This window comes from Gasterosteus aculeatus, chromosome 15, assembly GCF_964276395.1.
Source record: "Gasterosteus aculeatus chromosome 15, fGasAcu3.hap1.1, whole genome shotgun sequence".
In the NCBI taxonomy this organism is placed as follows: Eukaryota; Metazoa; Chordata; class Actinopteri; order Perciformes; family Gasterosteidae; genus Gasterosteus; species Gasterosteus aculeatus.
Window position 1 is genome coordinate 15,839,673 of NC_135703.1, and position 16,557 is coordinate 15,856,229.

The 16,557-nt window shown below is 39.5% G+C and overlaps 1 protein-coding gene across 1 annotated transcript; it reads left to right on the plus strand.

Moving 5' to 3' along the window:
- Positions 1–7,948: 7,948 nt before the first annotated feature.
- LOC120832399 (V-type proton ATPase subunit C 1-B-like) lies at positions 7,949–15,520 on the plus strand. Its single transcript, XM_078090049.1, has 11 exons — positions 7,949–8,125; positions 8,781–8,848; positions 8,998–9,083; positions 9,771–9,865; positions 10,691–10,773; positions 10,851–10,946; positions 11,029–11,097; positions 12,447–12,719; positions 12,801–12,898; positions 12,980–13,109; positions 13,584–15,520. The coding sequence occupies exons 1-8, from the start codon at positions 7,997–7,999 to the stop codon at positions 12,541–12,543; spliced, it is 723 nt and encodes a 240-aa protein (XP_077946175.1). The 5' UTR covers positions 7,949–7,996; the 3' UTR covers positions 12,544–12,719; positions 12,801–12,898; positions 12,980–13,109; positions 13,584–15,520.
- Positions 15,521–16,557: the final 1,037 nt, after the last annotated feature.

Consider the following 16,557-nt stretch of genomic DNA (forward strand, 5'->3'; position numbering starts at 1 on the left):
TCCTCACCCTCTCACCCTCCCTCCCTCTATCTACACCCACCCACCCCACCCAATCCAATAATTTCAAAATAAAAGCCCCATGGAGGGAATTTTTACTGTAATGTTTGTGATGAGGCCTATTAATTAAAAACTTCTTAGTTTGAATAACAAACATTCTGTCTCCCAACCCCCCCTCACCCAATTCCTTCATTACAAAATTAAAGCCTCAATGATTATCTGTACCTTAACCGTGAAGCGGTTTCGTTGAAATACGTATTGCTCTTTCAAATACTACTACAACCACTACAAATATTACTAGTACTTCTAGTACTACAACTGATTACTTCTACTACCATACTGCTAGTATTTCTACTGCTATTAATACTACAACTACTAATGTTATTAAAAATACTACTATGGCTAATAGTATCAGTATTCCAGCTGTTTCTACTGCTATTGATACTAAACCGACTTCTACTGCTAGTACTAATACCCAAATTACAACTAACATTACTACAAACAATTTTAAACCTCTTTTTATTCATCTCAGCTTTTGTTATTTCTGTACTTTTTAAAATCCATTTAAGCTCCTGCAACTTCTGCAATATTTCACATTTATTTCAGCTGTTTTCATTTCTGCTTTTTCAGCAAATCTATTGAAATTCCTTTCAGCTTCTCCCATTTCTGTATTTTCAACTATTTCAAATTAATTTCAGCTTTTCTAATATCTTTTATTTCAGCAAATGTATTCAAATTCCCTTCAACTTTCTGTATTTTCAGCTATTTTTAAATATTCAGCAAATGTACTCAAATTCCCTTCAACTTTCTGTATTTTCAGCTATTTTTAAATATTCAGCAAATGTATTCAAATTCCCTTCAACTTTCTGTATTTTCAGCTATTTTTAAATATTCAGTGCAGCTTTCAGCTTTTTGCATTCCAACGCATTTTCAGCAGGAAATGCTTTTTCTAGTTGTTGGAATGCATTGAGATGCATTCCAAGTATTGTTCTTCGAATCTTTATTTCTTCAACTTCTTCTATTTCTTCCGCGCCCCCTTTCAACTCCTTCACATTTTCAGCTATTAAAATCCTTCAAATATTAAAATGTTCAGCTCCTTTCTGGCTTGAGGGCTATGACTTTTCAGCTTTCTACATCTTATGCTTGAATTTATATAAATCAATAATCATTAATATTTTAACATGGTTTTCAAATGGAGTTTGCCTTCAAATCCTCCTAAACTTCTTCAACTTTCAGATTTTTCAGCTTCGCAAATCTTTCAGCTACAGACACCATTTCAACTTTCAAATGTTGACACAAGTCTTAACTATTTTATGAAAAAAACTGCTTCTTGATATCTATTGTACTTTTTTCATAATCACTGATTATGTTTCACTAGTTCTTCGCTCCGTTTCTGACTTTTACATGAGTGTGTATTGCGTCTGCTAGAGGGGGACCTCGACGGCTAGAGGGTGAAGCAGTGCAGAAATCTGGTTAAAAAAGTATGGAACTTCTGTCCTTGCAGCCAAAGTATACACTCTAGAGGCTTCATTTCTTCAGATTAATGAGGGTATGGTTGTGCTGATTGGATTAATGTGTTCATGGAATCCCAGAGTTTTTTAGTTTTGGCGCAAGGAGTGTTTGAGTGACACAACCTCTGCCAAAAGCCCCATAGGCTCCAATACAAATCTGCCGACATATTTCTCACAAAAATCCACAAGGTACACGTTCTGTCAACGGCCATAGGAGCCGTATTTATTACCGGACAGACATAAAAAGCACATCCACGCGTTCGGTAGAGTCTTGGGTCTCTTACAAACGCCGTATTTTATAGATAGCTGTTATAGTTTTGCGCTGGATCTCATTTGTTTGAGGTGTGGATTCTGTGTAACTTGCTGCCATGTCTCTGCCTTTTGCAGCAGCTCGTTAATGATCACAGGTGCGTCGTTGTCGTGGTTACGAGCACTCACATGCTGCAGGATCTGTCTGTGACTCACAGCTGCTCCTATGACCTGATTAGTGGAGTCACATGACGCAGCTATGCTTTCTGTCAACAGACCAATATGATAAAGACACTCGCCCCCCTCCCCCCTCCACCCTGACCTCTACTTACTGTTAATCACTCTCAGTCAGTCAGTCTGTCTAATTCTCCTCCCCTCTCTCTCCCTCTATCTCTTCCTCACCACCCCTCCCTTCCTCACCCTCTCACCCTCCCTCCCTCTATCTACACCCCCCCCACCCCACCCAATCCAATAATTTCAAAATAAAAGCCCCATGGAGGGAATTTTTACTGTAATGTTTGTGATGAGGCCTATTAATTAAAAACTTCTTAGTTTGAATAACAAACATTCTGTCTCCCAACCCCCCCTCACCCAATTCCATCATTACAAACTAAAAGCCTCAATGATTATCTGTACCTTAACCATGAAGTGGTTTCGTTGAAATGCGCATTGCTCTTTCAAATACTACTATAACCACTACGAATATTACTAGTACTTCTAGTAGAACTACAACTGATACTTCTACTACCATACTACTAGTATTTCTACTGCTATTAATACAACTACTACTAATGTTATTAAAAATACTACTATGGCTAATAGTATCAGTATTCCAGCTGTTTCTACTGCTATTGATACTAAACCGACTTCTACTGCTAGTACTAATACCCAAATTACAACTAACATTACTACAAACAATTTTAAACCTCTTTTTATTCATCTCAGCTTTTGTTATTTCTGTACTTTTTAAAATTCATTTAAGCTCCTGCAACTTCTGTTTTGCAATATTTCACATTTATTTCAGCTGTTTTCATTTCTGCTTTTTCAGCAAATCTATTGAAATTCCTTTCAGCTTCTCCCATTTCTGTATTTTCAACTATTTCAAATTAATTTCAGCTTTTCTAATATCTTTTATTTCAGCAAATGTATTCAAATTCCCTTCAACTTTCTGTATTTTCAGCTATTTTTAAATATTCAGCAAATGTACTCAAATTCCCTTCAACTTTCTGTATTTTCAGCTATTTTTAAATATTCAGCAAATGTATTCAAATTCCCTTCAACTTTCTGTATTTTCAGCTATTTTTAAATATTCAGTGCAGCTTTCAGCTTTTTGCATTCCAACGCATTTTCAGCAGGAAATGCTTTTTCTAGTTATTATATTTCTTCCGCGCCCCCTTTCAACTGCTTCCCATTTTCAGCTATTTAAACCGTTCAAATTTTAAAATATTCAGCTTCTTTCTGGCTTGAGGGCTATGTATGTTCAGCTTTCTAGCTCTTAAGCTTGAATTTATATAAATCAATAATCATTAATATTTTAACATGGTTTTCAAATGGAGTTTGCTTTTCAAATCCTCTTCAACTTCTTCAAATTTCAGATTTTTCAGCTTCGCCAATCTTTCAGCTACAGACACCATTTCAACTCTCAAATGTTCACACAAGTCTCAACTATTTTATGAAAAAAACTGCTTCTTGATATCTATTGTACTTTTTTCATAATCACTGATTATGTTTCACTAGTTTTTCGCTCCGTTTCTGACTTTTACATGAGTGTGTATTGCGTCTGCTAGAGTGGAGAGCTCGAGGCTAGAGTGTGGGGCAGCGCAGAAATCTGGTTAAAAAAGTATGGAACTTCTGTCCTTGCAGCCAAAGTATACACTCTAGAGGCTTAATTTCTTCAGATTAATGAGGGTATGGTTGTGCTGATTGGATTAATGTGTTCATGGAATCCCAGAGTTTTTTAGTTTTGGCGCAAGGAGTGTTTGAGTGACACAACCTCTGCCAAAAGCCCCATAGGCTCCAATACAAATCTGCCGACATATTTCTCACAAAAATCCACAAGGTACACGTTCTGTCAACGGCCATAGGAGCCGTATTTATTACCGGACAGACATAAAAAGCACATCCACGCGTTCGGTAGAGTCTTGGGTCTCATACAAACGCCGTATTTTTTAGATAGCTGTTATAGTTTTGCGCTGGTTCCCATTTGTTTGAGGTGTGGATTCTGTGTAACTTGCTGTTCTGTGTCTGCCTTTTGCAGCCGCTCGTTAATGAGCACAGGTGCGCCGTTGTCGTGGTTACGAGCACTCACACGCTGCAGGATCTGTCTGTGGCTCACAGCTGCTCCTTGTGACCTGATTAGTGGAGTCACATGACGCAGCTATGCTTTCTGTCAACAGACCAATATGATAAAGACACTGGCCCCCCCTCCCCCCTCCACCCTGACCTCTGCTCACTGTTAATCACTCTCAGTCAGTATGTCTGTCTATTTCTCCTCTCTCTCTCTCTCCCTCTATCTCTTCCTCACCACCCCTCCCTTCCTCACCCTCTCACCCTCCCTCCCTATATCTAATCCCCCCCACCCCACCCAATCCAATAATTTCAAAATAAAAGCCCCATGGAGGGAATTTTTACTGTAATGTCTGTGATGAGGCCTATTAATTAAAAACTTCTTAGTGTGAATAACAAACATTCTGTCTCCCACTACGAATATTACTCGTACTTCTAGTACTACAACTGATACTTCTACTACCATACTACTAGTATTTCTACTGCTATTAATACTACAACTACTACTAATGTTATTACAAATACTACTATGGCTAATAGTATTCCAGCTGTTTCTACTGCTATTGATACTAAACCTACTATTACTGCTTATACTGCTAGTACTACTAATACCACAATTATAACTAATACTACTACTAATATTACTACAAACAATTTTAAACAAATTTAAGCTCCTGCAACTTCTGTTTTTAGAAAATCTATTGAAATTCAGCTTCCCCACTTCCTGTATTTTCAGCAGTTCTTTAAAATAATTTCAGCTATTCTTATGCCTCTATCAACAGCAATTTTTTAATATTCATTTCTGTATTTTTTGCAATATTTCAAATTTATTTCAGCTGTTTTCATTTCTGCTTTTTCAGCAAATCTATTGATTCCTTTCAGCTTCTCCCATTTCTGTATTTTCAGCAATTTCAAATTTATTTCAGCTTTTCAGCAAATGTATTCAAATTCCCTTCAACTTTCTGTATTTTCAGCTATTTTCAAATATTCAGTGCAGCTTTCAGCTTTTTGCATTCCAACGCATTTTCAGCAGGAAATGCCTTTTCTAGTTATTATTCTATTTCTTCCGCGCGACCTTTCAACTCCTTCACATTTTCAGCTATTTAAACCGTTCAAATATTAAAATGTTCAGCTCCTTTCTGGCTTTAAGGCTATGACTTTTCAGCTTTCTACCACTTATGCTTGAATTTATATAAATCAATAATCATAAATATTTTAACATGGTTTTCCAATGGAAATTGTTTTCAAATCCTCCTTAAACTTCTTCAAATTTCAGACTTTTCAGCTTCCCCAATCTTTCAGCTACAGACACCATTTAAACTTTCAAATGTTGACACAAGTCTCAACTATTTTATGAAAAAAACTGCTTCTTGATATCTATTGTACTTTTTTCATAATCACTGATTATGTTTCACTAGTTCTTCGCTCCGTTTCTGACTTTTACATGAGTGTGTATTGCGTCTGCTAGAGTGGAGAGCTCGACGGCTAGAGTGTGGGGCATCGCAGGAATCTGGTTAAAAAAGTATGGAACTTTTGTCCTTGCAGCCAAAGTATACACTCTAGAGGCTTCATTTCTTCAGATTAATGAGGGTATGGTTGTGCTGATTGGATTAATGTGTTCATGGAATCCCAGAGTTCTTTAGTTTTGGCGCAAGGTGTGTTTGAGTGACACAACCTCTGCCAAAAGCCCCATAGGCTCCAATACAAATCTGCCGACATATTTCTCACAAAAATCCACAAGGTACACGTTTTGTAAACGGCCATAGGAGCCGTATTTATTACCGGACAGACATAAAAACACATCCACGCGTTCGGTAGAGTCTTGGGTCTCATACAAACGCCGTATTTTTTAGATAGCTGTTATAGTTTTGCGCTGGTTCCCATTTGTTTGAGGTGTGGATTCTGTGTAACTTGCTGCCATGTCTCTGTCTTTTGCAGCAGCTCGTTAATGAGCACAGGTGCGCCGTTGTCGTGGTTACGAGCACTCACATGCTGCAGGATCTGTCTGTGGCTCACAGCTGCTCCTATGACCTGATTAGTGGAGTCACATGACGCAGCTATGCTTTCTGTCAACAGACCAATATAATAAAGACACTCGCCCCCCCTCCCCCCTCCACCCTGACCTCTGCTCACTGTTAATCACTCTCAGTCAGTATGTCTGTCTATTTCTCCTCTCTCTCTCTCTCCCTCTATCTCTTCCTCACCACCCCTCCCTTCCTCACCCTCTCACCCTCCCTCCCTCTATCTACTCCCCCCCACCCCACCCAATCCAATAATTTCAAAATAAAAGCCCCATGGAGGGAATTTTTACTGTAATGTCTGTGATGAGGCCTATTAATTAAAAACTTTTAAGTGTGAATAACAAACATTCTGTCTCCCACTACGAATATTACTCGTACTTCTAGTACTACAACTGATACTTCTACAACCATACTACTAGTATTTCTACTGCTATTAATACTAAAACTACTACTAATGTTATTACAAATACTACTATGGCTAATAGTATTCCAGCTGTTTCTACTGCTATTGATACTAAACCTACTATTACTGCTCATACTGCTAGTACTACTAATACCACGATTATAACTAATACTACTACTAATATTACTACAAACAATTTTAAACAAATTTAAGCTCCTGCAACTTCTGTTTTTAGAAAATCTATTGAAATTCAGCTTCCCCACTTCCTGTATTTTCAGCAGTTCTTTAAAATAATTTCAGCTATTCTTATGCCTCTATCAACAGCAATTTTTTAATATTCATTTCTGTATTTTTTTGCAATATTTCAAATTTATTTCAGCTGTTTTCATTTCTGCTTTTTCAGCAAATCTATTGATTCCTTTCAGCTTCTCCCATTTCTGTATTTTCAGCAATTTCAAATTCATTTCAGCTTTTCAGCAAATGTATTCAAATTCCCTTCAACTTTCTGTATTTTCAGCTATTTTCAAATATTCAGTGCAGCTTTCAGCTTTTTGCATTCCAACGCATTTTCAGCAGGAAATGCCTTTTCTAGTTTAAAATAATATTCCAAAATAAATCTAAACAATAAAACAAATGTGAATATTAATAATTGAATAAACACGTTAGAGTTTTATATTGTCTATTAATTGCATGTCAACACCTTGTGTGTCCCTTTTCAGGAATTTAGGGCCTCCGTGATTATGATTTAAGAGAGAGAAAAAAAAGTCCATTAAGGAAAAATGTTGTAAATGGTGAATTATTGGATAACAACACTGAACAAAACATATTGTGATAGCTTATTCCCACTTTTCCTTCCCTGTTTTCTCAAAAGATAAATGTGCAGATCCCATATATTGCCTTAATTTGTTATCATTATTTTTACATTTTCATTCTTCTTATAATTTAAAATAGAGGCTTTGCCTTTTATCTAGCTATTGTCATGGTGAATCGTGATGTCAGAGCTCTATTGATGATGCCTTTTTTTCATTCATCATTCATGCTAGTTCCATGTGTAAATGCTACAGTATTTATAAAAAAAGTAAAATGCCTCTTATTATTTCAAATCACCTGGAGTCATGTAACAGTTTCATGTGATCCTAGAAGATAGTGGGCTGGCTCTCAGTATGTCTCAGGTGGAGCGGCTGCTCACACTTTCCAACACCACAACACAGTGGAGCCGGCACAGCACGATCGTGAAAAAGACCAGACGGTAAGAGTTGCGGCTTTGAAAGCTTGCTTCTTTTCATTTTGTATTTTCTTTTAATTGACTTCAAGTAGTACCGACATAACAACTGTTAATATGATCCAGAATGTCTTCTGGAAACAGGAAGAGTATGAAATCAAGAAAATGTAAATGTAGTTTTACAAAGTCAGCTTATGATGATGCACTGAATGTTTGTTTGCTATGGGTCACAGTCGTTTGATGCCAAACGCCGGCTCTTGTGGGGAAGATTTTGACTGGAATATCTCTTTGAGAGTCGGTGGAAGTCATGACGGAGTTATGGTTGGTTTCCGTCCCTCTGGACAAGACCAGTTTAACCAATGTGGACAAACTCAAGCGCATCCTTGCCAAAAACAACCGGGCCTCATGCTTCAAGTTCTCTATTCCAGATCTCAAGGTGAGGCAGTGTGTTGTCTGTTCTTATGAAGAGCCTGAGGATACAGATACAACATGTCCATAAAGACTGGATGGGAAAAGGGTCTCCGTTCTTGGGCTGTGAGAGGAGCAGGGTAAAGAATACAGAGCGAGTCGAGTTGTATGTGAGTGCTAGCTCTGTTTATTGGGGTGCACTGCAGTGCAGTTGAGGAGGAGGACGGTGTTTGGTGTCCTTCTCTGGTGAAGAGATGAAGGCTCAGGTTGCTCCCTACAGTTTGAGGCAAAATTTCCATCTGACCCATTTCACCTGATCCACGTTCACCTTGTCTGCCAGGAATCTCAAAGGGGGAATATTGCGCTTAATTTTCAGGAACATTCTCGTGTTTCTACTCAAACATTTTCACACGCTTTATTGTAATAAAAAACACATTCTTTTTCTCCAACTATCCATTTGAATATACTATAGTATTCCCCCTCCGTGTGGCGTGGGAGGAGAGACTCAAGATTAGTTTTTGAGGATACGTCCCCTTTAAAAAAAGGGTTTAAAGTACCGGGAATTTTGGTTTTAAATGTGAACATGTGAGGCTGAATCTTAGAAGCTAATGTGCTCTCTATATGAAATCCACGACAAATCGGGCACACTAACACTGCCTGTACTGTTTCTGCTGTGAACCCAGGTGGGAATACTGGACAGTCTGTTCAGCGTGTCAGATGACCTCTCCAAGCTCGACGCACTAACTGAAAAGTAAAAAAAAAGAAATACAGGAACTCTCCTCAACTGGAGGTCCTTATTTGGATAAACAAATCCTTGGTTGAAGATGATTGAACTCATATCTGAATATAAAAGTGACAAGATAGCCTCTGTAGTAACGGCATTTCTTTCCTGTTGGTCAGTGTGATTAAAAAAACCCTTCAGTGTATGAAGGAGGTGATGGAGCACACTGCTGACAAAGTGCAGGAAAGCACCTTAGCCAATGGAGGTGAGTCACACACAAACACATCAGCTGAGGGGGTTCATCTCATAGAAACGCATCAAGTACCTATAATATATGTATATATAAATGTAGATACAAATAGCTATTCAAATACACTGTACCTATGTACACACATACATTATTTCTAATTAATTCTTAAGTTGAATTGTATGTGTTCTGCTCTGTTATTTTATTATATATTATTATATTGTATTTTTAATTCCACATGGTATATAACAGTTACTGTATACCATACGTTTAGTATGTAACCTTACCTGCTGCTGTTACACACACATTTCCTCCTGGCGATGAATACATCTATCTAAGCGCACAGAGAAGCCCCAGGTCACGGGGACGCTGTGGATGAGACTGGGAGCTGCATGCCTGTGTAAAAACACACATCCAGAGACACATGCTTCACTCTGACTAACCCGTGCCTGTGATCCATTTCCCCATCAGACCACGGCATGAGTCAGTCAGCGGTCGTCTCGCCCCTGAAATCTTACCTCCAGTCTCTAACGGGTATTGTTCTTTTGCATCTGCTAGAGTACAGTGCCTTGCCTGAAGTGTGCTTTCTTGCAGAAGTTTTGAATGTGTGTTTTCTCAACGGAGCTCCTAACGTTTGGTTGTGTGTGCGATTACATTTGCGAATTTTTGGGAGGTTTTGGTTGTGATTTGTTGTGTGTTTCTCAGTCGACCTGATGAGCTACGTGACAGGGTTTCAGTGGGACAAAGCCAAGTATCCCACAGCTCTGCCTCTGTGCAGCCTGACAGAAATCATCAACAAGGTACTGACTCGTTCAAAGGAGGTTAACACTCAAGATATTTGTCATTGCATTTTAAGACTTTTATTATGAAAGGTAAGAAGGGAAAGAGTGGATCCAGTACGCTTAAGTAAAGTAATGCATTCTGCTCTTTTATTTATCGTCGTCTCATGAGTGTGAGTACACACACAAATTTCTGTGAAGGTGGAGTGTTTGGTGGAATGAAGTTCTGTTGTTTCATTTAGCTACATTTTAGCAACTGTCTTTTTCAAGTAAAAGCATGTTTTTTCTTGCCATATAAACAAATCATTAAAATCGATTTAGCTTAACCAAAAGCAAATTGAAGAACTCAACTTTTAGAGAACAGGAAGTGGAAAAGACTAAAGCGCTACGCATTTCTGCAGCACTGTTAAATATTCAGCATATAAAAAAAAGATTGACATTTTTCTAGGTGGGTGTCTCCTTTTTGTGATATTGGGCTATATAAATAAAAAGGATTTAACTTGGACAATTAACACAGGTCTGCAGGATTACAAATATGAAAATGCTGGACCATTTCACTGTGTTTTAAAAAAAAATGGCTTAAATCTAATCAGAGCCAAACCTTTTTAAAAATGCCGACATCCTAAACAATCCACACAGTGGATCAGTTTGTAAAACAGGAGTTATCATCTTTTAGAATTTGGTTGTCTCAAACATCAATCAATAACCCTAATGACATCACAAGGGTAAATGAATGTGATGTGAGTCATATCTTTGCTCTACACTACTGGTGTGAGAACAACATAGCATGAGTTCTCACACCAGTTTTCAGGTAACAACGTGGTCCCCCTTATGTTCATGTGTCAGGAGGTGTCCCAGATGGAGGAGGAGTTAAAATCTCATGCGGCGGCGTACAATATTGTTAAAACCACCCTGGAGCGCAGACTGAAGTGAGTGATGCATTGATTATAAAAGACCTTTAACGTTTCAAGTGTGAACTGATCAACTGGACAGTGTGTGTTTACAGGGGGGATTTGCAAAGTCGCAGTCTGAATGACATAGTGAAGAGGGAAGATCTGGTGGTTTCAGAGTACCTCACAACTCTACTGGTCGTGGTGAGCAGGTGGGCGACACACTGAAGGTTATCCTAACGGAATTTGATGGTGGTTAGCGAATGTTTGCGTGTGTGTGTTTTTATCTCACAGAAGGAGATTCCTGCAGTGGGAGAGGACCTATGAGTCTTTCTCGGAGTTTGTGGTTCCACGGTCCAGCAGGTGAGCGGTCCACTTGATTCTTGTAGAAGTGCTCAAGCAAAGCTCAGAGTGCCTGTTATTCAGCATCCAAAAGGTCAGGCTAGGTACAGGTGTTCAACTACCAGCAGAAAGAGTCTGTGCGGCTGGGAGGGGGGGGGGGGGGCATGGGAACGTAAGTATTCAATCAAACTTTTAGATATTTCAATGATTTATGAAACCTGATTACACCGTACAAGACGATGAAGCACTTTGTAGACTGACATTAGAGAACTATGAGAGCTGTCAACCCACAATTTGCCACAGTTTTCAGATTGTAAAAACACAAAGTCAAAAAACAGAGAAGAGACTGTATGTCCACATAAGGTTAACGTTTCCATAAATATTGGTTTGTGTCAGTGTCCTTTGAAAAGATATACATGACAACACTAAACCTCTTTATTGGGCATAATACACAAATAACAGTGAAAGAGTGAAATGTAACATATACAAGTATTAATATTAGTGCTTACACCTACTGCAACTTATGACATCATGGGAGTTCTGTCATTGCAGCCAAAACTCACATTGCCCATAGCAATTGAACACAGAAATATTTAACTTAATAAAATAAAATTCTCTCCTTTTTTGTGCGTTTTCCTACAAAAGCCTAAGTGTCAGTTTCTGCTACTGGGGCCTTTTCACAGGACACCTATTTAACTTTAGAAAATAGATCATCATTAGGTTTAAAATAACCACTTCAGTAAACATCTAAGTGACAAAAACAATGACTGTATAATACTTACCGGTACTAGTTTCCAATGGTTAACGACATGCTAGCTGAAAGATTGCCTTTTTTTAGTGAATTTACCAAGTCTAATGAAAACGCCAACAATTCTGAAGGGCTTATCCTAAGCTAATGTTCTTAGTCTTAGGAGGTTATACCTCCTAAGACTAAGAACATTAGCCATAGCTGTGACTATTATATTCCCTTATAGATCCCCCAGAATGCTCCACACTGGCCCCGAAACAACAAGACAGAGATGTCAGAATGCTAAGAAGACAATGCTAATGTTTGCCACTTTTAAATCTTGGCGCTACTGCTTAGTTTAGTTTGTTCGCTTGCCAATTTTGCTGATTGGAGCTGAACCACAGATGGCAATGTCATTAGACACCAAAGTATTAAACAAGCATGTTAGCATCGATGTCCTCAAGTTTTAAACACTTATTTAAGCTTCTATTTAACACTATTTCAGCTTCACAATGCACAATATCTAGTTTTTAATCCCAGTGCAGACTCCAGTGCGTCACACTGTTGCCTTACTTTCCCTGTGATCTTTTGCTGCATGTTGACACATGGCGCTCAAATGTTCTGTATTTTGTGTGACCATCAGGAAGCTTCACCAGGACGGAGAGGGAGGCATTTTCTCCGTCATACTGTTCAAAAGGTCCGTGTGTGAATTCAAAGTCAAAGCCCAGGAGAGCAAGTAAGCGGGGCCGGATTCACGGAAAATTGCCCACTAAGTCAAAGTTATGTTGCAGGTGTCAATTATCATAGTGTAGCCTATGATCCACACAGCTTCAACGTGCATGAGTACAGCTTTGATGTGGAGGCGAAGGAGCAGCAGGAGACGATGCAGCACATCGTCCACAAGAAGGAGCAATACGTGAGTCCGATTGTTGTATGAGTTTTTTCCATTTGTGTGCTTGTTTGTTGTATATTCTAAAAGTCAATGCCTCTTTCATAGGGAATCTTTGTTCATTGGCTGAAGGTGAATTTCAGCGGGGTGTTTCTTGCATGGATTCACTTGAAAGCACTGAGGGTGTTTGTGGAATCAGTCCTCAGGTCAGTCCAAGTGGTTTCCTCTCAAATGTGGCATATGATTCGTTTGCTTTGTGAGTAGACTCACAAGTTGTGTCCTGCTAGGTATGGAATACCCGTGAGCTACCAAGCTCTTGTGCTGCACACCGACAAGAAGCGTTCGAAAAAGCTGAAAGAGGAACTCGCCTCACTGTTTATACACCTGGAGCCCACTGCTTCCACCAGCAAGGCACATGTAAGAGGCCAGCTTCTCTTATCACTTCAAAGTTTGCCATCGGACGCATGTAGCTGAGCGTCACCAATTAACGGTCACCCGTGTTTCTGTGAAACGGTCGGGATTTTTCTGTAATTCTGTAGAACTTGAATCCACCACTGGAAAGTGGAAGGAAAGCACCATCAACCATCTACTGTTCAGCATACTTGAAATGTCACCCGTTGCACACAAAGTCATCCATGGCCTTGGCAGACCACAATGAAAGGTGAAATGCTACTGCAGGCTCATTCCTGCACAAAAAATAAGGCCAAGATAACTATGGTGCATGTTAATCTGAGGTTCGCTCCCATTGGAGGTTGTCCACAGAAGACATAGAGCCTGGATAAAGACCTTGATCAGAATGGTGCACGGACAAACAGCGCTGCAATACAATGTTGGTTTTTAACTGGTTCAACCTGTGTTTTCTGTGTTTCTCTGTCTCCTTCTGCCAAGCAGGCAAGCTGTGACATCCCAGAACTCTGTCAGCATGAATACTTCTCCTACATATGCTACCATATCAACACAAATCTGCTGGAGATCAGCTAGCAGTCCTCAAAGAAACAACACAATGATCAAAGAATGAGGGCTGGGTGATGCAGTCGGAGGCAGCAACAGAAAGACATAAAACACATCCAATAAGCATCCTCAATATCTTGGTCTCGTGAGCCAGAAACAGCTATGGAGCTTCCCTTGGACAACAGGGTACATCTAAATCTAAATCTTGTCTGATAAGCAGCGGACGGATTTGGGTCCTCTTCACCGCATTATCACTTTTCCTTTGATATTTAATTTAATGATTTTAAGTGTAATGCCAATGGTCAAAGCAGAACTAAGGTATTTTACTTAAGTAAAAGTAAATTGTAAAAACAATATTACAATGCAAAATCTCAAATTCCAAGTGACGGCACTGCAATAAAATCCTTACGATTGACATTAAATCAGACTCCAATTGGGCTAATTTTTTCAATACGCTCATTCAATGTAATTTTTGTTATTAGTTGTGGGGTTACCACCAGTAACAATGAGCGTAACCAATTCAACCGCACAGGAAATTATAAGGAATATAACTTCAAAACCTGTTCGTAAAAATGTATACGAAAATCTTGAAGATCGTAGTGATACATACTAAATAAATACGGACTGGCAACTGATGATGTCACCCTATTCAAAGTGAATGGGGACGGACCTGCACCCCGTAAACACACTTCGTAAAGTCTAACGATGTAAAATAAACCTGTTATGATTGCATTTTTAACGAGAAATCAATGTTAAATTGTAAGAATACAATACTAACCCTAACCCCCTCAAAAAATCCAACATGGCGGAGAGGCGTTCACTCAAGAATCCAACATGGCGGAGAGACGTTCACTCAAGGGGCGTGGTTAACCACGCCAGTTAGTATGTACGCCAGTTAGTCGTGTGTTTTACGAACAGGTTTTGGAGATCACGTTGCAATAAACAGTGTTCAGATAAATGTACTTAACGCATCGAAATGAATACACTTGTACTGCAGAAAATGTAACAAAAGGGTTGGTCTGATGCAAGTAAGATCATTTGTAATTTTCTCCAGTGCAGTTTCTGTGCAATGATGCACTCAAAATCCTGACTTGAACAAACCATTGTTATGTAGAAAGTCACACAACTGATTTATGACTGATTTCTCTAAGAACTTATTGTATCTGATTTTGGGTGTTTGTGGGAATGAAGCAGAATGTAAAAAAATAAATCTCTCTGGTTCTGCCGCATTGAGTTTTATCCATTATTGAATAACTCTGTATCAGTGTAAAGATCTGTTGAGTAATTCTACACATATTTAATCTGTGAGATGATTGAGGAGGTAGTGAATACAATTCTATTTGAATGTTGCTTGAAGATGTCCTTTGGATATTGTAGGATATTAGAAACAAATATACGACCCGGTTCATAAAATTAATAAAAATGCATATAGTGTACACCAGAATACAGCCATGATTCTGAAACTGTAATCAATAAAGTAATGACAATATTGTAAAACCACTGTAATTCTGCAACTGTAATAGAATAATACCAATGCAGTTATGATTGTATTTGATGTAATGTAATCAACTGGAATGCATGCATGTAATATTTGCACAACAACTGATATTGACTAAGGATCATTCGAAATCCGAGTTACATTGAACTCACCAGAAGACCACTGCCAGAGGTGTGGACACTAACTTTCACACCTTTAAACATTGTTATAAATACCTGTAGGAACCATTGTTCTCGAGTTCGCTGGTGGAGGCGACAGACGGGCACTAGGGATGGTCAAAAGGACGGCCCTGGGGCCTGTTGGTTGCTGAGACCAGCGGCTCCTCAGCTGAGATGTTCTTTTTACCGCAACGCCATCTCCTTTATTAAATACATTTGATTTTAACTTTTTGATCTGCGATGACCTCTGTCCTTCCGGCGTTTCTTCATTTTTGAACACAACAATATCAACAAAGTCAATTCCAGCAATCAATACATCAAACGGATAGTGGGGCTTTAACAATTGTGGGGAAGCATTCGAGTTTGTCTGTACGTGACTATCGGACATAAGACCCTTCTCTCTCTGAGTGAATGAGAGAGAGAGAGAGATTTTTTTTGATTTTTAGAAAACCTTTCTTTTACATAAAAAACAATTACAGTAATTAGACACTGGCCCGTCTTCCCCCTCAGGATCCTCCTCCGCCGGTCAGACGCCTCACTCAGTCCCATTTCCTCCTTCCCTGGTGATCTTGAGGTTGATCTTCCGTAGTCGGAAGACCTCCCGCTGAGTGTATTCTGTAGCACCCTTCTTCGTGCAGCCATGTTGAACGGAGCGAGCAAACTTCTCCAAGTCGGAGAAGTCCTCCAGATCCACTCCTCTCTGATTCTTGGTGGCCAGCAGGAACGATTTTATCTGCCCCACCCCGTGCCTGCTGGTGACCGTCCCACCTGAGGAGACGCTGTTGTCAGAGGCCCACCCTGAAGAGGACTCTGACTCCCCACCTCCCACCTTCCCTCTGCGCCCCCCCCCCTCTTTGCCCGAGAGCCTCCCCTGTTGGCCCTCGTCTTCCTCTTCAGGCGGGGGGCCTTAAAGTCCATCCCCCCCTCTTCCATGTCTTCCTCGCTGTCCGAGGTTCCACCGCTTAAACACGTCCTTAAACACGTCCTTAAAAAGTGTATCCTCTAAGAGAGCTTTGTTGAAATGCCAGTAAGCACTCTTGTCCAGTATGCTTTGCAGTTATTTATAAAAACTTTGCAAAAAAACAGGGCGTGATCAGTAAAACCCACAGGCACCATCCTGCACACTTTGTAGATGTTAAAATGGTGTCTAAAACAATAAAACCTGTCCAGCCTGGCTAAGGAAATGACACTCCCTCTGGAGTGGGCCCAAGTATACTGCCTCTCGTTCCCGTTCAAACGCCTCCACACATCCACGACC

What these genes read in the sequence shown, in the direction of transcription:
- LOC120832399 (XM_078090049.1), top strand. Translation starts at nt 7,997, where the DNA reads ATGACGGAGTTATGGTTGGTTTCCGTCCCTCTGGACAAGACCAGTTTA. An exon ending in AAGCACCTTAGCCAATGGAG is followed by an intron (nt 9,084 to 9,770) that starts GTGAGTCACACA and finishes TGTGTTTCTCAG; the next exon opens with TCGACCTGATGAGCTACGTG. An exon ending in GTGGTTCCACGGTCCAGCAG is followed by an intron (nt 11,098 to 12,446) that starts GTGAGCGGTCCA and finishes TGTGACCATCAG; the next exon opens with GAAGCTTCACCAGGACGGAG.